Here is an 18,967-nt window from a genome sequence, read left to right as displayed (position 1 = left end):
TGGCGGCGACCTTTTCCCCCCGGCGCTTTCACATCATTTTTTTTTTTTTCTTTTTTTCGGGGAGGTCGCTTCCCCCCCGCCTCGCCGAGACCTTTGGGGCCACCGGTTGCCCAAGAAAGGGGGGTCCACGCCCCCCCCCAAAAAAAATTCCCAATCCCACCAACCTTGGCTTCGTCTTTTTGGCAGTCTCAGCCCACGGTCCCACCGTCTACCCCTTGATGGGCTGCGGCGGCGACTGCAAGGGCAACGTCACCTTGGGCTGCTTGGTCAGCGACTTCTTCCCCGAACCCGTCACCGTCTCCTGGTCTCCCAAACGCCGGCAGATGTTGAGACCTTCCCGGCCGTGCAAGGGAGCGACAGCTACTACAGCCTCAGCACCCAGCTCACCCTCCCCGCCCGCAACTTGAAGGGCAACAGCTTCCAGTGCACGGTCAACTACGGCAGCAACAGCAACCCCATCACCGAGGTCATCAACGGTGAGGAAGGGCAACGGGGAGATGCTCCCGGGGTCGCACAATGGCTTGGTGGACACCTCAATGGGCTTGGTGTTCCACCCGGCCTTGCACAACGTCTTGGTGGACACCTAGATGGACTTGGTGTTCCACCTGGCATTGAGCAACGTCTTGGTGGACACCTCGATGGGCTTGGTGTTGCTCCTGGCCTTGCATGACCTCTTGGTGGACACCTCAATGGGCTTGGTGTTCCACCTGGCCTTGCATGACATCTTGGCGGACACCTCGATGGGCTTGGTGTTCCACCTGGCCTTGCATGACATCTTGGTGGATCTCTAAATGGCTCGGCATTGCTCCCAGCCTTGCGTGACATCTTGGTCAACTCCTAGGTGACGACCTCTGCTGCGATGGCAAGGTGGAGGTCAAGCTCCTGAGCGACGTGAACAAGTACGAGAAGGAGAATAAGGTCCTGCTGATGTGCCTCATCGAGGGGGTGAAAGCCGGCCAAGCCCAAGTGCAATGGCTGCAGAACCACGAGGTGGCGAACCTCAACCCGGTGAACTCTGCCTGCACCCAGTGCGCCGATAACAAGGCCGCCTTCATCAGCCAGGTCAACGTCAGCCGGCAGAGCTGGGACCTGGGGGCCGAGTTCTCCTGCAAGGTCACCCACCCGGCGCTGAAGCAGCCGGCCGTCTACAACATCAGCACCTTCTGCAAAGGTGAGGGTGAGGAAGCCGCCGGGGGCGGGGGAGGATGGTCTGTTGGCTCCGTAGAGGGCGCGGGTTGGACGGTTGCGGCGCAGAGCTGTGGGCGGGTGGCTGGTTGGTTGAGCGGGAGGCCGGTTGGTTGGTTGGAGGAGGTAGAGGTGGACGGTTGGGATTGGTTGGAGAACGTCGAGGTGGACGGTTGGAGAACGTAGAGATGGAAGGTTGGGATTGGCTGGAGAATGTCGAGGTGGAGGGTTGGGATTGGTTGGAGAACGTCGAGGTGGACGGTTGGAGAACGTAGAGATGGAAGGTTGGGATTGGCTGGAGAATGTCGAGGTGGAGGGTTGGGATTGGTTGGAGAACGCAGAGATGGTTGGGATTGGCTGGAGAACGTAGAGATGGACAGTTAGGATTGGTTGGAGAACATACAGATGGTTTGTTGGGATTGGTTGGAGAACGTTGCGATGGTTGGGATTGGCTGGAGAACGTCGAGGTGGACAGTTGGGATTGGTTGGAGAACGTCAAGATGGTTGGGATTGGTTGGAGAACGTCGAGATGGTTAGGATTGGTTGGAGAACGTCGAGGTGGAGGGTTGGGATTGGTTGGAGAACATACAGATGGTTGGGATTGGTTGGAGAACGTAGATGTGGATGGTTGGAGAACGTTGAGGTGGACGGTTGGGATTGGTTGGAGAACATAGAGATGGTTTGGGTTGGTTGGAGAACATCGAGGTGGACGGTTGGGATCAGTTGGAGACCGTCGAGGTGGACGGTTGGGAGGAAGGGATGGACGGTGAGCAGGCGGTTGAAGGACAGAGAGATGGCGAGGTCGCTGGACCCGCCGGCCGGCCGGCTGCTTGAGACGGACGGACGGACGGACGGGCGCGGCTCGTCCCACCCTGCCGCCAAGGCGCCCGCCGAGCCCCGCGAGCTGAAGGCTGCTCCCCACCCCAGATACCCAAAAGGTGGAGGTCACCCTCCTCCCGCCGACCTTGGAGGAGCTCTACCTCACCCAAAACGCCAGCGTCACCTGCGTGGTCACCAACGTGAAATCCAGCGAGGACGTGAAATTCGCCTGGAGCCGGGATAGCGGCAGAGCCTTGGATGTGACAAAGGGGACGCCGGAGAAGTTGGAGAACGGTCTCTACCGCCTCACCAGCACCTTGAAGATCTGCGCCGAAGAGTGGAACTCCGGCGAGACGTTCTCCTGCAGTGTCACCATCCCCGAGATCGACCAGACCATCAAAAAATCTATTAAGAAAGACATAGGTAGGCGCCCGCCCCTTCTCTCCCGCCCCCCAAATCCCACCCTCCGAGTCCCGCGGGGGGCGGAGGGTCTCCTTCCGACGTGACGTCCACCGAGAAGCTCGGTGGAAAGGGAGACAGCGGGGTTACGGCAAGGGAAGAGCAGTTTTGGGCAAGTGGAAGGAAGCAGCTGGCTGGAAAAGTCGAGTCTACTGGGCTAGTCTACTGGGAGAGTCTACTGGAAGAGGTTAGCCAACTGGAAGGGTCTAGCCGGAGAGCCTGGGGCTACTGGGAGAGTCAACCTGGCCGGCTTGTTGGAAGGCTTTGGTCTACTGGAAGAGGTTAGCCAACTGGAAGGGTCTTCTCCGCTGGAGAAGTCAACTGGGAGGGTGTACTGGAAGAGGTTAACCAACTGGAAGGGTGTACTGGAAGAGGTTAGCCAACGGGAAGGGTCTACTGGAAGAGGTTAACCAACTGGAAGGGTCTACTGGAAGAGGTTAGCCAACTGGGAGGGTCTTCACACTGGAGAGGTCAACTGGGAGGGTCTACTGGAAGAGTTTAGCCAACTGGAAGGGTCTACTGGAAGAGGTTAGCCAACTGGAAGGGTCTTCTCCGCTGGAGAGGTCAACTGGAAGGGTCTACTGGAAAAGTTTAGCCAACAGGAAGGGTCTACTGGAAGAGGTTAGCCAACTAGAAGAGGTTAGCCAACTGGAAGGGTCTTCTCCACTGGAGAAGTCAGCTGGGAGGGTCTACCGGAAGACTTTAGCCAACGGGAAGGGTCTACTGGAAGAGGTTAGCCAACTGGAAGAGGTTAGCCAACTGGAAGGGTCTAGCCTACTGGAAGAGGTTAGCCAACTGGAAGAGGTTAGCCAACTAGAAGAGGTTAGCCAACTAGAAGAGGTTAGCCAACTGGAAGGGTCTAGCCTACCGGAAGAGATTAGCCAACTGGAAGGGTCTAGCCTACTGGAAGAGGTTAGCCAACTGGAAGAGGTTAGCCAACTGGAAGGGTCTAGCCTACTGGAAGAGGTTAGCCAACTGGAAGAGGTTAGCCAACTGGAAGGGTCTAGCCTACTGGAAGAGGTTAGCCAACTGGAAGAGGTTAGCCAACTGGAAGGGTCTAGCCTACTGGGAGGGCCAGCTGGGCCAACCGACTGGAGGACGCCAGCCCGCCGGGCGAGCCCTGTCCTTCCCCCCCGCCCTTGACCTTGTCTTTGCGCCCGCCCCGCAGACGTCTCCGTGCAGGCGCCGTCCGTCTACGTCTTCCCCCCGCCGGCTGAGGAGTTGGCGCGTCAGGAAATGGCCACCTTGACCTGTTTGGCGTTGGGTTTCCGTCCTCGGGACATCTTGGTGACCTGGACCCAAGAAGACCGTCCGGTTGCTGCCAGCAGCTACTCCACCTTCGGTCCGCAGCAAGACGGGAACACCTTCACGGTCTACAGCAAGTTGAGCGTGCCGGCGGCCGATTGGCAACGGGGCGACTACTTCTCCTGCGTGGTGGGCCACGACGGCTTCGCCATGAAGTTCGTGCAGAAGACCTTGGACAAGAGCATCGGTAAACCCAACAACGTCAACGTCTCGGTGGTCCTCGCCGACGCCGACGTCACCTGCTACTGAGCTTGACGGGGAGTCGAGGGGGAGGTTGAGGGGCGGGGGGGGGGGGGCGCGGCGGGGGCTGTAATTCCGCATCCGAATAAAAAAAAAAAACCAACCAAAAACCACTGAATTCCAGAAAAAAAAAAAAGACCAAAAAAACTCGACCAAAAAAACCCAAACTCCAAAAAAAAAACCAACCCCCCCGAAACCGCCGTAAAAAAAATCCCCGCCAAACCGAACCCGTATCGCGACGCAACGTGCCGACGCCGGTCTCGGTTGGGGTCGTCTTCGCCGGGCGCGGGTCGTCCCGCCAAAAAAGCCAAAATTAAGGTCGAGGCGAAGGGAGTTGGGAGACGCCGGCAATGCCGGGAAGTCTTCTCGGCTCCGTTGAGTGATGCTCAAAGGCGGGAAGGCCAAGGTCGGTGGGTGGGGCACCCGCCCAGCCGCTCGCCGGGTTGGCCAACGCGGCGGGACAGGCGCCATTTTGCAAACCACGCCTTTTCCGGCTCCCGGCTTCCGGCTGCGGGAAATTCCCCGCCTAAGCCGGCGGTTTTTTTCGCCGTAATAATCAACGGAACGCGCCCGCCGGCGAGCTTCGACGAGAAAGACCGCGGTTCCGCCGTCGCTTCCGGCATTTTCCTTGGCGCCATTGTGAGGGGGATTGGGTAAAAAATGGGTGGAAAAATGTTTTTTTTTGTTTTTTTTTTTGCCGTGGGCGCCAAAAATCCTCGGGGCCCCTTTGCTTTCCAGCAGGGTTTTGGGCAAGGATTGGGTAGAAAATGGGGGAAAATCGGGTTTTTTCGCCGCATTCCATGAAAATTCTTGCAGCCTCTTGGCTCACGGCAAGGTTTTTGGAGAAGGATTGGGTAGAAAATGGGTGGAAAAGGGGTGAAAATGGGGATTTTTGCTGCATAAACCGAAAATCCTCATGGCCCTTTGACTCCTAGTAGGGTTTTGCACCAGGATAGGGTAGAAAATGGGTAGAAAATGGATGAAAATGGGTGAAAATGGGGATTTTTACTGCACGCACCAAAAATCCTCAAGGCCCTCTGGCTCGCAGAAGGGTTTTGCACCAGGATAGGGTAGAAAATGGGTGGAAAATGGGGGGAAAACGGGGTTTTTCTGCCGCACGCACCAAAAATCCTCGTGGCCCTTTGACCCTTAGTAGGGTTTTGCACCAGGATTGGGTAGAAAATGGGTGGAAAAGGGGTGAAAATGGGGATTTTTGCTGCATGAACTGAAAATCCTCATGGTCCTTTGACTCTCAGCAGGATTTTGCACCAGGATAGGGTAGAAAATGGGTGAAAATGGGGATTTTTGCAGCATAAACCAAAAATTCTCATGGCCCTTTGGCTCTCAGCAGGGTTTGGCACAAGGATTGGGTAGAAAATGGGTGGAAAAGGGGTGAAAACTGGTTTTTTTTGCCGCACGCACCAAAAATCTCCATGGCCCTTTGGCTCTCGGCAGGGTTTTGCACCAGGATAGGGTAGAAAATGGGTGGAAAAGGGGGGAAAATGGAATTTTTTGCCGCATACACCAAAATTCCTCAAGGCCCTTTGGCTCTCAGTGGGGTTTTACACCAGGATAGGGTAGAAAATGGGTGGAAAATGGGTAAAAATGGGGATTTTTTGCTGCTTGCACTGAAAATCTCCATGGCCCTTTGACTCCTAGTAGGGTTTTGCACCAGGATTGGGTAGAAAATGGGTGGAAAAGGTGTGAAAACAGGTGAAAATGGGTTTTGTTGCTGCAGGCACCAAAAATTTCCATGGCCCTTTGACTCCTAGTAGGGATTTGCACCAGGATAGGGTAGAAAATGGATGGAAAAGGGGTGAAAATGTTTTTTTTTGCCACACACATCAATAATCCTCATGGCCCTTTGGCTCTCGGCAGGGTTTTGCACCAAGATAGGGTAGAAAATGGGTGGAAAAGGGGGGGAAAATGGAATTTTTTTGCCGCATACACCAAAATTCCTCTAGGCCCTTTGGCTCTCAGTGGGGTTTTACACCAGGATAGGGTAGAAAATGGGTGGAAAATGGGTAAAAATGGGGATTTTTTGCTGCTTGCACTGAAAATCTCCATGGCCCTTTGACTCCTAGTAGGGTTTTGCACCAGGATTGGGTAGAAAATGGGTGGAAAAGGTGTGAAAACAGGTGAAAATGGGTTTTGTTGCTGCAGGCACCAAAAAATTTCCATGGCCCTTTGACTCCTAGTAGGGATTTGCACCAGGATAGGGTAGAAAATGGATGGAAAAGGGGTGAAAATGTTTTTTTTTGCCACACACATCAATAATCCTCATGGCACTTTGGCTCTCGGCAGGGTTTTGCACCAGGATAGGGTAGAAAATGGGTGGAAAAGGGGGGAAAATGGTTTTTTTTTTTCTGCTTGCACCAAAATTCCTCAAGTCCCTTTGGCTCTCAGCAGGGTTTTGCACAAGGATTGGGTAGAAAATGGGTGGAAAAGGGGTGAAAATGGGGATTTTTGCTGCATAAACCGAAAATCCTCGTGGCCCTTTGACTCCTAGTAGGGTTTTTGCACCAGGATTGTGAAGAAAATGGGTAGAAAATGGGGTTTTTTGCTGCTTGCACTGAAAATCTCCATGGCCCTTTGACTCCTAGTAGGGTTTTGCACAAGGATAGGGTGGAAAATGGGTGGAAAAGGGGTGAAAATGGGGATTTTTGCTGCATAAACCGAAAAATCTTGTGGCCCTTTGACTCCCAGTAGGATTTGGCACCAGAATAAGGTGGAAAATGGGTGGAAAATGGGTGAAAATGGGGATTTTTGCTGCATAAACCGAAAATCCTCGTGGCCCTTTGGCTCTCAGCAGGGTTTTGAACAAGGATTGTGTAGAAAATGGGTGGAAAATGTTTTTTTTTTTTTGCTTGCACCAAAAATCCTCATGGCCCTTTGACTCCTAGTAGGGTTTTTGCACCAGGATTAGGTGGAAAATGGGTGGAAAATGGGTGAAAATGGGGATTTTTGCTGCATAAACCGAAAATCCTCGTGGCCCTTTGACTCCTAGTAGGGTTTTTGCACCAGGATTGGGTGGAAAACGGGTGGAAAAGGGTTTTTTTTTTGCTGCTTGCACTGAAAATCTCCATGGCCCTTTGACTCTTAGTAGGGTTTTGCACCAGGATAGGGTAGAAAATGGGTGGAAAAGGGGTGAAAATGGGGATTTTTGCTGCATAAACTGAAAATCCTCGTGGCCCTTTGACTCCTAGTAGGGTTTTTGCACCAGGATTGGGTGGAAAATGGGTGGAAAAGGGGTGAACCCCCTTTTTTTTGTTGCCGCACGCCCCAAAATTCCTCGTCCCCCCCTCTCCTTGGGCGGTGGGTTTTCGGAGACGGGCCACCAAGGGCGCCTCCGCCGCCCACCCCCACGGCTGAAGCCTTCCTCTCGCCCTCCTCCTCCTCAGATAACGTCGTGGTGACGGTGGGCGAGGAGACGCAGCCCGAGCCGGAGGAAGACGTCACTGACCTCTGGACGGCCGTGACCTTCATCGTCCTCTTCCTCCTCAGCCTCTGCTACAGCACCGGCGTCACCCTCTTCAAGGTAACGGCGCGCGCCAGGGGCTGGGGGATGCGTAATTAAGGCCGATTAATTAAATCTCGCCCTCTCTCCCAGGTCCTGTGACGGCCGCAGAAGGGTGAAGACCCTCGTCTTCAGTTGTCCCCTCCTTTCCCCCGCCACGGCAGTGGGGCCCGGGGTGGTTGTATTTTATTTTATTTTTTTTTACATTCGAGGAATAAAATGAAGCTCAGCGCGTTTTCATCGGCTGGGGGGAAAAAAAAAAAGTCACCTTTTTCCGCTGAAATGAGCCCATTTGCATGGGTGCGTCGCAGCCCGGTTGCCATCTGGCTGCGAAAAAAAAACCCCGTTTTTGCCTGAAATGAACCCATTTTGCATCGGGGCGTCGCACCCCCATTGCCATCGACCTTCCAAAACCCCCATTTTTCCTCAAAATGAACCCATTTTGCGCTGGGGCGGTGCCCCAATTCCCCTCAAGCTCCCCAAACCCACCATTTTCTCCTGAAATGAACTCATTTTGCGCTGGCGCATCATCCCAATTCCCCTCAAGCTCCCAAAAAACCCCATTTTTCCCTGAAATAAACCCATTTTGTGTTGGGGCGTCACCCCAAATTCTCATCAAGCTCCAAAAAAACCCGTTTTCCCCCTGAAATAAACCCATTTTGCGTCGGGGTGTTGCACCCTGATTGCCATCAACCTTCCCAAAAATCCTTTTTTTCCTCGAAATGAACCCATTTTACATTGGCGCGGTGCCCCAATTCCCCTCAAGCTCCCAAACCCCACCATTTTCTCCTGAAATGAACCCATTTTGTGTTGGGGCGTCACCCCCATTCCCCTCAAGCTCCAAAAAAAATCCCATTTTTGCTCAAAATGAACCCATTTTACGTCGGGGCATTGCCCCAATTGCCATCAACCTTCCAAAAAACCCCATTTTTCCTCGAAATGAACCCATTTTACACTGGCACATCACCCCAATTCCCCTCAAGCTCCCCCCAAAATCCCATTTTCCCTCAAAATGAACCCATTTTACGTTGCTGTGTCACCCCAAATGCCATCAACCTTCCAAAAAAACCCCATTTCCCCCTGAAATGAACCCATTTTGCATTGGGGCGATGCCCCAATTCCCCTCAAGCTCCAAAAAACCCCATTTTTCCTTCAAAATGAACCCATTTTACGTCAGCACGTCGCCCCAATTGCCATCAACCTTCCGAAAAACCCCATTTTCCCCTGAAATAAACCCATTTTACGTTGGCACGTCGCCCCAATTCCCCTGAAGCTCCAAAAAAATCCCATTTTCCCTCGAAATGAACCCATTTTACGTTGCTGTGTCACCCCAATTGCCATCAACCTTCCAAAAAACCCCATTATCCCCTGAAATAAACCCATTTTGCATTGGCACGTCGCCCCAATCCCCCTGAAGCTCCAAAAAAAACCCATTTTTCCCTCAAAATGAACCCATTTAACGTCGGCGTGTCGCCCCAATTGCCATCAACCTTCCAAAAAAACCCATTTTTCCTTCAAAATGAACCCATTTTGCGTTGGGGTGGTGCCCCAATTCCCCTCAAGCTCCAAAAAAACCCCATTTTCCCCTGAAATGAACCCATTTTACGTTGGCACGTCGCCCCAATCCCCCTGAAGCTCCAAAAAAAAACCCCATTTTTCCTCGAAATGAACCCATTTTACATTGGTGCATCGCCCCAATTCCCCTCAAGCTCCAAAAAAACCCCCATTTTTCCTCGAAATGAACCCATTTTACATTGGCGCATCGCCCCAGTTGCCATCAACCTTCCAAAAACCCCCATTTTTCCTCGAAATGAACCCATTTTATGTTGCCGCATCACCCCAATTGCCATCAAACTCCAAAAAATTTATGCCCACCCCCCGCCAGCTCTTCACACAGCGCCTACGTGCCCAGAGGAACCCAAATTTCCCCTCGCGCTCGCCCGAAACCCTCAAATTCTGTTTACTCTAACCCCCTCGTTTCATTTCTCCTCTCTCTTTTCGGTTGGGGGGTGTTTTTTTTGGGGCCGGTTGAGTCATTTTGGGAGCAGACGCCGGTTAAAACCGGAGCTTCCCCCCCGGCGAGGGCGTGCTCGAGCTCGACCGCGACCATCTGGATTCGGGAGGGGAGGAACCAGATGCGTCCTGTTTGTCGAGGATGCGTTCCTCTCGCTCTGAGTCATCGCGTTGAGGAGGAAAAACAACAACAACAAAAAAAAAAAACCACGCGGGCAAGGTAAAAATAGAATGGCGAGAATCGTCGGTTTCCACCCCAAAATGGCCGGCTCTTTTCCCATGAGAAAAGCCCAAAAAACGAGGTGAAAAAAGAGGGAAAACGGGTGTTTTATTGGAAATTAAAATCCCCGCCGCCGCGCGGAGAGGTTTCTTAAGGGCGTTTGGCGTCGAGCTCCGTTTTCGGCGGTTTTCTCCCCGTTTGGCCGTTCTCCGGCGCTTCTTCCGCCCTCTCCCACGCGAAGCCGGCGGCGGGGGCAAAGGGGGGGGTTGGGGGTCGTTATTTCACCTGGGGGAGGGGAAAGGGGGGCGTGAGGAGGGGGCGGTGATGGGGATGGGGTGCTCGGGGTGGCGGCGGGGACCAGCAAGCCAAGCCAAGCCAAGCCAAGCCATGGCCAAACCAAGCCAAGCTAACCGATGGCCAAGCCAAGCCAACGCATGGCCAAGCTAACCCATGGCCAAGCCAAGCCAAGCAACCCAAGCCAAGCCAAGCCAAGCCAAGCCATGGCCAAGCCAAGCCAACACAACCCAAGCCAAGCCAAGCCATGGCCAAGCCAAGCCATGGCCAAGCCATGGCCAAGCCAAGCCAACACAACCCATGGCCAAGCCAAGCCAAGCCAACACAACCCAACGCATGGCCAAGCAACTGAAGCCAAGCCAAGCCAAGCCAACCCATGGCCAAGCCAAGCCAAGCCAACACAACCCAACCCATGGCCAAGCAACCCAAGCCAAGCCAAGCCAAGCCAACCCATGGCCAAGCAACCCAAGCCAAGCCAACACATGGCCAAGCCAAGCCAAGCCAACCTATGGCCAAGCCAAGCCAATACAACCCAACTCATGGCCAAGCCAACCCATGGCCAAGCCAAGCCAACACAACCCAACCCAACACATGGCCAAGCAACCCAAGGCGAGCCAAGCCAAGCCAAGCCATGGCCAGGTAAGGCAACCCAAGGCCGGGCAACCCAACCCATGGCCAAGCAAGCCAACTCATCGCCCAGCAACCCAACCCATGGCCAAGCAACCCAACCCAAGGCTGGGCAACCCAACCCATGGCCAAGCAAGCCAACCCATGGCCAAGCGACCCAACCCAAGGCTGGGCAACCCAACCCATAGCCAAGCAAGCCAACCCATGGCCAAGCGACCCAACCCATGGCCGGGCAACCCAACCTTGATGAAGGTGACGAAGCCGCTGTAGAAGACCAGGAGGAGGAAGAGCACCACGAAGGTGGAGATGGTGGTCCAGGCGCTCCCGTCCTCATCCGGCTCCAGGTCATCGCCGTCGCCCAACAAACCGCAAGGCACGAAATGCAGCCCGGCGCAGTCCCAAGGGTCTGCGGGGAGGAGGCAGAGGTGGGCCGGTGACACCGGGCGGCTGCAGTTCACCCTTCCTTAACGACCCCGCCCCTCGTTTGCCGCCTTACCGGCGTTGGCGTCGACGATGCGCTGGGCGATCGCGCCGGAGGAGATGTGGGCGGCCAAGCAGGCGTAGGAGGTGCCCGCCGCCCACTCGTGCCACGGCACGTCCACGGTGACGGTGAGGGAGCAGCGCTGGGCTGCGTGGTCGCAACTGGGCGCCTCGTCCACCGGCCCTTCGGTAGAGCCCCGCCGCCACCATACGGCGATCTCCGGCGGGTAGAAATCCTTCACCAGGCAGAAGAGGGTGAAGTCGCGGCCGGTGCAAGCTTCGGCGGCCGACGACGGCAAGACGTGGAGGCTCGGCGCCTTCAAGGGACCTGCGGGACGTGGGAGGGCTGAGCGCCGCCGTTGCCGTGCGAGGCTCGCCGTGGCGACACAAGGCTTGCCGTGGCATTGCAAGTCTTGCCGCGGCGATGCGAGGCTCGCCGTGGCGTTGCAAAGCTCGCCGTGGTGTTGCAAAGCTTGCCGTGGCGTTGCAAGCCTTGCCACGACCATGCAGGTCTTGCCGTGGCGATGCGAGGCTCGCCGTTGCGGTGCAAAGCTCGCCGTGGCGTTGCAAAGCTTGCCGTGGCATTGCAAGCCTTGCCACGACCATGCAGGTCTCGCCGCGGCGATGCAAGGCTCGCTGTCGCGGTGCAAAGCTCACCGCGGCGTTGCAAGTCTTGCCACGGCGATATGAGGCTCGCTGTCATGGTGCAAAGCTCGCCATCGCAGTGCAAAGCTCGCCATCGCAGTGCAAAGCTCACCACGGCATTGCAAGTCTTGCCGTGGCGTTGCAAAGCTCGCCGTGGCGTTGCAAAGCTCGCCGTGGCGTTGCAAGCCTTGCCACGACCATGCAGGTCTCGCCGCGGCGATGCAAGGCTCGCCGTCGCGGTGCAAAGCTCACCGCGGCGTTGCAAGTCTTGCCACGGTGATATGAGGCTCGCTGTCATGGTGCAAAGCTCGCCATCGCAGTGCAAAGCTCACCACGGCATTGCAAGTCTTGCCGTGGCGATGCGAGGCTCGCCGTGGCGTTGCAAAGCTCACCGTGGCGTTGCAAAGCTTGCCGTGGTATTGCAAGCCTTGCCACGACCATGCAGGTCTCGCCGCGGCGATGCAAGGCTCGCCGTCGCAGTGCAAAGTTCACCACGGCGTTGCAAGTCTTGCCGTGGCGTTGCAAGGCTCGCTGTCGCGGTTCAAGGCTCGCCGTCGCGGTGCAAGGCTCACCATGGAATTGCAAGTCTTGCCGCGGTGTTGCAAGGCTCGCCGTGGCGATTTGAAGCTCGCTGTCATGGTGCAAAGCTCACCGTGGCATTGCAAGGCTCGCCGTGGCGATTCGAAGCTCGCCGTCATGGTGCAAAGCTCACCGTGCCGTTGCGAGTCTTGCCGCGGCGATGCAACGCTCGCCGCGGTGATGCACGGCTTGCCGTGACGGTGCAAAGCTCACTGTTTTGCCGCACCGCAAAGCTGTTTGCAGCCCTGAAAGCCTTTTTTGCCACGGTACAAAGCGTTTTTGCCGCGTTGAGAAGCTTTTTTGCCGGGTCGCCAAGCTTTTTGCAGCCTTGCAAGCCTTTTTTGCCGCGGTACAAAGCTTTTTTGCCGCATCGCAATACTTTTGGCAGCCTTGCGAGGCTTTTTTGCCGCATCGCAAAGCTTTTTGCAGCCCTGAAAAACCTTTGTTGCCGCGGTACAAAGCTTTTTTGCCATGTGGAGAAGCTTTTTTGCCGCATCGCCAAGCTTTTTGCAGCTTTGCAAGGCTTTTTTTGCCGCAGTACAAAGCTTTTTGCCGCCCTAAAAGGCTTTTTTGCCGCATTACAAAGCTTTTTGTCCCGTCGCAAAGCTTTCTGTAGCCTTGCAAGGCTTTTTTTTTGCCGCATCCCAAAGCTTTTTTACCACATTGCAAAGCTTTTTTGTCGCGTCACAAAGCTTTTTTGCCGCATTGCAAAGTTTTTTTTCTGCATTACAAAGCTTTTTTGCCCCATCACAAAGCTTTTTTGCCACATCACGATACTTTTGGCAGCCTTGCAAGGCTTTCTTGCCGCATTGCAAAGCTTTTTTGCCACATCGCAAAGCTTTTTGCAGCCCTAAAAGCCTTTTCTGCCGCCTCGCAAAGCATTTTTGCTGCATCGCAAAGCATTTTTGCCACCTTGCAAAGCCTTTTTACCGCGTTGCAAAGCTTTTTTGCCGCATCACAAAGCTTTTTTGCCGCATCACAAAGCTTTTTTGCCACCTTGCAAAGCTTTTTTGCCGCGTCGCAAAGCTTTTTTGCTGCGTCGCAAAGCTTTTTACCACGTCACGAAGCTTTTTTTGCCGCATCGCAAAGCTTTTTTGCCGCGTCGCAATACTTTTGGCAGCCTTGCGAGGCTTTTTTGCCGCATCGCAAAGCTTTTTGCAGCCCTGAAAAACCTTTGTTGCCACGGTACAAAGGTTTTTTGCCGCACAGAGAAGCTTTTTTGCCGGGTCGCCAAGCTTTTTGCAGCCTTGCGAGGCTCTTTTGCCGCAGTACAAAGCTTTTTGCAGCCCTAAAAGGCTTTTTTTGCCGCATTACAAAGCTTTTTGTAGCCTTGCAAGGCTTTTTTTGCTGTGTCCCAAAGCTTTTTTGCCGCGTTGCAAAGCTTTTTTGCCATGTCACAAAGCTTTTTGCAGCCCTGAAAGCCTTTTTTGCTGCCTCGCAAAGCATTTTTGCCACATCGCAAATCTTTTTGGAGCCTTGCAGGGCTTTTTTTAGCCTTGCAAGGCTTTCTTGCCGCGTTGCAAAGCTTTTTTGCCACATTGCAAAGCTTTTTGCAGCCCTAAAAGCTTTTTTTGCCACCTCGCAAAGCATTTTTGCTGCGTCGCAAAGCTTTTTGCCGCATCACAAAGCTTTTTTTGCCGCGTCGCAGGGTTTTTTGCCGCATCGCAGGGTTTTTTGCCACGTCGCAAAGCTTTTTTGCCACGTCGCAAAGCTTTTTTGCCACGTCGCAAAGCTTTTCTGCCGTGTTGCAGGGTTTTTTGCCGTGTCACAAAGCTTTTTTGCCGCGTCGCAAAGCTTTTTTGCCGCGTCGCAAAGCCTTTTTGCCGCGTCGCAAAGCCTTTTTGCCGCGTCACAAGGTTTTTTGGCAGGGTTATCCTGCTGGTAGATGCCCGCCGCCCCCCGCCAGCTCCTCACCCATCCTCCGGCTGATGTCCAGCCGCGTCTCCTCCGCGCCGTCCCGTACCCGGCAGGAGAAGTTGGCCGTGGCATTCCAATCCCCCAGGCTGACCCGTAACCAGCTCTGCGTCCCCGTCGGCCCACCGGCCCGCGTCTTCACCGCCTCGGGGTCCGCCGGCAGGCCCCCCACCGCCCAACTGATGGCGGCGTCGGCCAAGGGGGTGGCACAGGTCAAGTTGGCCGCGCGCCGTAGGAAGAGCTCGCGGAAAGCCGGGGGTTGCAGGGAGGATGGGGGAGACCTGGGGCAAACTGAAAATGGCGGGGGAGGTGAACCCCCTTCTCCTGACCCCCCAAAACCGGGTTGAAAGCGGTGGGGAGGGGACACGCGGGACGTGAACCGAAGCGGTGGAGCTCACCGGGGTGGGACGAGGGCTTCTCCTCCGTGGCGGGTGTGGGGGATGCCTCGGGGGGACCTGCAAAAGCGGGGCGCGGTGAGGGGCGGGAAGAGCAGCTGGGGCTTCGGCGGGTGGGGGTGGTGGCAGTGGTGGGCTTGGTTTTGGGGTCCCCAACCCAACGTAGACGTCAACGCGTATAGGCCAAGAGCAGCACCCCAAAAAATGCATCAAGAGTGGTTTGGTTGCACCCCCAAAGAAGAAATGAGGTCGTTGATGGGCTTGGGAAGGAGAACCCAACCCAACATAGACATCAACGTGTGTAGGCCAAGAGCAGCACCCCCAAAAAAGCATCAAAGCGGGTTTGGTTGCACCCCCAAAGAAGAAATGGGGGGTTGAGGGTCTTGGGAAGGGGAACCCAACCCAACGTAGACGTCAATGCATGTAGGCCAAGAGCAGCACCCCAAAAAAGCATCAAAGCGGGTTTGGTTGCACCCCCAAAGAAGAAATGAGGGGGTTGAGGGTCTTGGGAAGGGGAACCCAACCCAACATAGACGCCAACGCGTGTAGGCCAAGAGCAGCACCCCAAAAAAGCATCAAGAAGGGTTTGGTTGCACCCCAAAACCCAAGCCAACGTGCCCCAGCGGTTCATGGGAGCACCTCCTCCGCCTCGTTTCGTGCCTGTCCAAAAAAAAAAACCCCAACCCCCCCCCCCCCCCCCCCCAAAAAAAAGCCGCGGCGTTCCTTACCGGAATCTTCTGGGGTGCGCAAGGGCTCGTGCAGGGCGGGGTGGTGCACGACGCAAACGTAATCCCTCCCTTCCTCGCCTTCCTCCAAGCGGAGGGCGCTGAGGACGGAGAAGACGTCGTGACCGGCCACGGCCCCCGTTTCCGTGCGGGCGTGGAGGTCCTGGCCCCGCCCGCCCGCCCATTGGACGCTGATGTCGCGGGGGGCGAAGTCGCTGATGTCACAAAGGAGGAGACCCCCCGGGCGGTTGGCCCCCGGCGGGAGGCGGGTCACCGTCACCGTCGGTGGCTTCATGGCCTTGGCTGGGGTGGGAAGCGGGTGACGCCTTGAGCTATAGGGCCGGGGGGGACCCTATAGGGCCAGGGGGGACCCTATGGGGCCGGGTGGGACCCTATGGGGCCCTGGCCAAGCCTATAGGGCCCTGCTGAACCCATATGCTCCCCAACGACCCCTATATGGCCCCATGCAACCCCAAAATGGTCCCAAACGACCCCTATATGGCCCCATGCAACCCCTATATGGCCCCATGAGACCCCTAAATGGTCCCAAACGACCCCTATATGGCCCTGTGCGACCCTTAAATGGTCCCCAACGACCCCTAAATGGTCCCCAACGACCCCTATATGGCCCCATGCGACCCCTAAATGGTCCCAAACGACCCCTAAATGGCCCCGTGCAACCCCTAAATGGTCCCAAACGACCCCTAAATGGACCTGTGTGACCCCTATATGGCCCCATGTGACCCCTATATGGCCCCGTGCGACCCCTAAATGGTCCCAAACGACCCCTATATGGCCCCATGAGACCCCTAAATGGTCCCAAACGACCCTTATATGGCCCCGTGCGACCCCTAAATGGTCCCAAACGACCCCTAAATGGTCCCCCACGACCCCTATATGGCCCCGTGCGACCCCTAAATGGTCCCAAACGACCCCTATATGGCCCCATGCAACCCCTAAATGGTCCCAAATGACCCCTAAATGTCCCTGTGCAACCCCAAAATGGTCCCAAACGACCCCTAAATGGACCTGTGTGACCCCTATATGGCCCCATGTGACCCCTATATGGCCCCGTGCAACCCCTAAATGGTCCCAAACGACCCCTAAATGGTCCCCAACGACCCCTATATGGCCCCGTGCGACCCCTAAATGGTCCCAAACGACCCCTATATGGCCCCGTGCGACCCCTAAATGGTCCCCAACGACCCCTATATGGCCCCGTGCGACCCCTAAATGGTCCCAAACGACCCCTATATGGCCCCATGCAACCCCAAAATGGTCCCAAACGACCCCTATATGGCCCCATGAGACCCCTAAATGGTCCCCAACGACCCCTATATGGCCCCGTGCGACCCCTAAATGGTCCCAAATGACCCCTATATGGCCCCGTGCGACCCCCAAATGACCCCTAAATGGTCCCAAATGACCCCATAAGGCCCCATGCGACCCCTAAATGGTCCCAAATGACCCCTATATGGCCCCATGAGACCCCTAAATGGTCCCAAACGACCCCTATATGGCCCCGTGCGACCCCTAAATCGTCCCAAACGACCCCTAAAAGGTCCCAAATGACCCCTATATGGCCCCGCACTGCCCCCTAGGGGTCCCCGAACTCACAGGCAGGCCCCACGGAGAGCTTGTGGCTGAGGCCGGGGTGGCAGGGGACGGTGGCTTTGCAGGTGAGCTCCAGCCCGGCCACCCATTGCTCCAGGGTGACGGGAAGGGTGAGGAGAAGGCTTTGGGTGCCGTTGGGGTGCCGGGTGAGGTGGGCCTGGCGGCCGGCATGGCGGCTTTCTTGCCAGGAGAGGGTGGCAGCGTGGAGGTGCCAACCCAGGAGAAGACAAGAGGCCACGGCCGGGCCGGCCAGAAGGTCGGCGTAGGTGGGTTGGGTGGCGTAGAGTTGCGGCGGGAGCGAGGAGCTGAGGCAGGCTGCGGGGGCAGGAGGAGATGAGAAGGTCCACGGTGGGGTGCGGGGGGTGGGGTGGCCCCACCCATCCACCCACCCACCCACCCATCAGTCTTCTTGTCCATCCACCCATCTTCTCATCCATCTACTCATCCATCCATCCATCCATCCATCCATCCATCCATCTTCTCACCCAACCATCCATCCATCCATCCATCTTCCTGGCCATCTACTCGTCCATCCGTCCATCCATCCACCCATCCATCTTCTCCTCCATCCATCCATCTTCTCACCCATCTTCTCATCCACCTATCTTCTCATCCATCCATCCATCCATCCGTCCATCCATCCGTCCATCCATCCGTCCATCCGTCTTCTCAGCCAACCATCCATCCATCCATCTATCCATCCATCTTCTCCTCCATCCATCCATCTTTTCCTCCATCCATCTACCTGTCCATCTTCTTGTTCATCCATCCATCCATCCATCCATCCATCCATCCATCCATCCATCCATCCGTCTTCTCCTCCATCTTCTTGTCCACCCATCCATCTGTCCACCCATCCATCCACCCACCCACCCACCCACCCATCATGCCTGGTGTCCCCCCATCCACCCCCCATCACGGCCAACATCTCCTCACCCATCCCATCTGCCATCTCCCCACCCACCCAGCACCTCTGATGTCTCCCCACCCTCCCACCCCATTCCGGCCCCCCCGCCCGCACCCCACAGCACCCCCCACCCCCTTACCCGTGCACTTGCTGGTGTTGCGCATCACCACGCTTCCCCCCACCGCCTGCGTCCCCTTGCAGCTGTAGACGTCCCCTTCGTCCCAACTCGCCCGGCGGACGTCCAACCAACTTTGGCCGCCGTTTGCCGCCTCGCCGCCGGAATCCTTCACCTCCTTCCCGTTCTTCAACCAGGACAGCTTGACCTGCTCCGATTTGGAAGGCCTGAAGACGCAGAGAAGCTGCAAGACGTCTTCGGCGGCAGCGGCGGCAACGTCGGTGTCGTCTTCGCACGGCGGTTCCACCAAATAAAGCCGCGGCGGTTGCGCTGCCGGCGCACACGCTGCCAAGGGGACATGGGGATGGGCGCCACCATGACGTCACCCCCGGCCCCCCGCGTCCGCGAGGTCACCCCGGCCCCCTTCCCCCAGCCGTTTTCCTACCGTCTTTGGAGAAGTTCTTGGAGACCGTCAACTTGGACTGGAGGTGGTGGACGCGGCACACGGCGTCTCGGCTCCCGCCGGTGAAGCTGGCGTGGCTGCTGGTCATGTAGAGGCTGCTCGTCCGGGGAGCCATGTTAACGGGCAGGATCACGGAGGTGCTGGCAACCTGGGGCTCCCATTCGACTTGGATGCCATTGGGGAAGAAGCTGGTCACCAGGCAAACCAAGATGGTGCCCTGGGCGCTGGCCGAGCAGCACGGAGCCACGGGGTAGACGAAGGGAGCTTGCGTAGAAGCTGGAGAAGGCGAGAGGAGGGTGGTGAGGGTGAGCACCCCAAAAAACCAACTCCTAGGAGCATGGACACCCCCAAAACAACTCCTAGGAGCATCCACCCTCTTAACCCCACCAAAAAAACCCTCCTTGGAGCATCCAACCTATTGTAACCCCCCCTAAAACAACTCCTAGGAGCA

At 56.2% G+C, this 18,967-nt stretch overlaps 3 gene segments (V, D, J or C); 1 reads left to right on the top strand and 2 right to left on the bottom strand.

Annotated features, from left to right (window-relative positions):
- Positions 1–218: 218 nt before the first annotated feature.
- LOC104030834 (Ig mu chain C region membrane-bound form-like) lies at positions 219–9,713 on the top strand. The segment is given in 7 exon segments: positions 219–476; positions 842–1,177; positions 2,113–2,427; positions 3,632–3,949; positions 7,383–7,548; positions 8,932–8,986; positions 9,609–9,713. Coding segments are annotated over 7 exon segments (1,553 nt in total).
- Positions 9,714–10,034: 321 nt separating this feature from the next.
- LOC142596895 (Ig mu chain C region membrane-bound form-like) lies at positions 10,035–15,712 on the bottom strand. The segment is given in 6 exon segments: positions 10,035–10,043; positions 10,922–11,085; positions 11,176–11,487; positions 14,298–14,588; positions 14,696–14,752; positions 15,421–15,712. Coding segments are annotated over 6 exon segments (1,125 nt in total).
- A 1,302-nt stretch (positions 15,713–17,014) lies between these two features.
- Positions 17,015–18,792, bottom strand: LOC142596894 (immunoglobulin heavy constant epsilon-like; the record flags this gene model as incomplete). The annotated part of the segment is given in 3 exon segments: positions 17,015–17,346; positions 18,078–18,398; positions 18,499–18,792. Coding segments are annotated over 3 exon segments (947 nt in total), but the record flags the coding sequence as incomplete, so codon positions are not given.
- Positions 18,793–18,967: the final 175 nt, after the last annotated feature.

This window comes from Pelecanus crispus, unplaced genomic scaffold, assembly GCF_030463565.1.
Source record: "Pelecanus crispus isolate bPelCri1 unplaced genomic scaffold, bPelCri1.pri SCAFFOLD_192, whole genome shotgun sequence".
NCBI lineage: Eukaryota > Metazoa > Chordata > Aves > Pelecaniformes > Pelecanidae > Pelecanus > Pelecanus crispus.
This window is presented reverse-complemented; position numbering and strand designations above follow the sequence as displayed.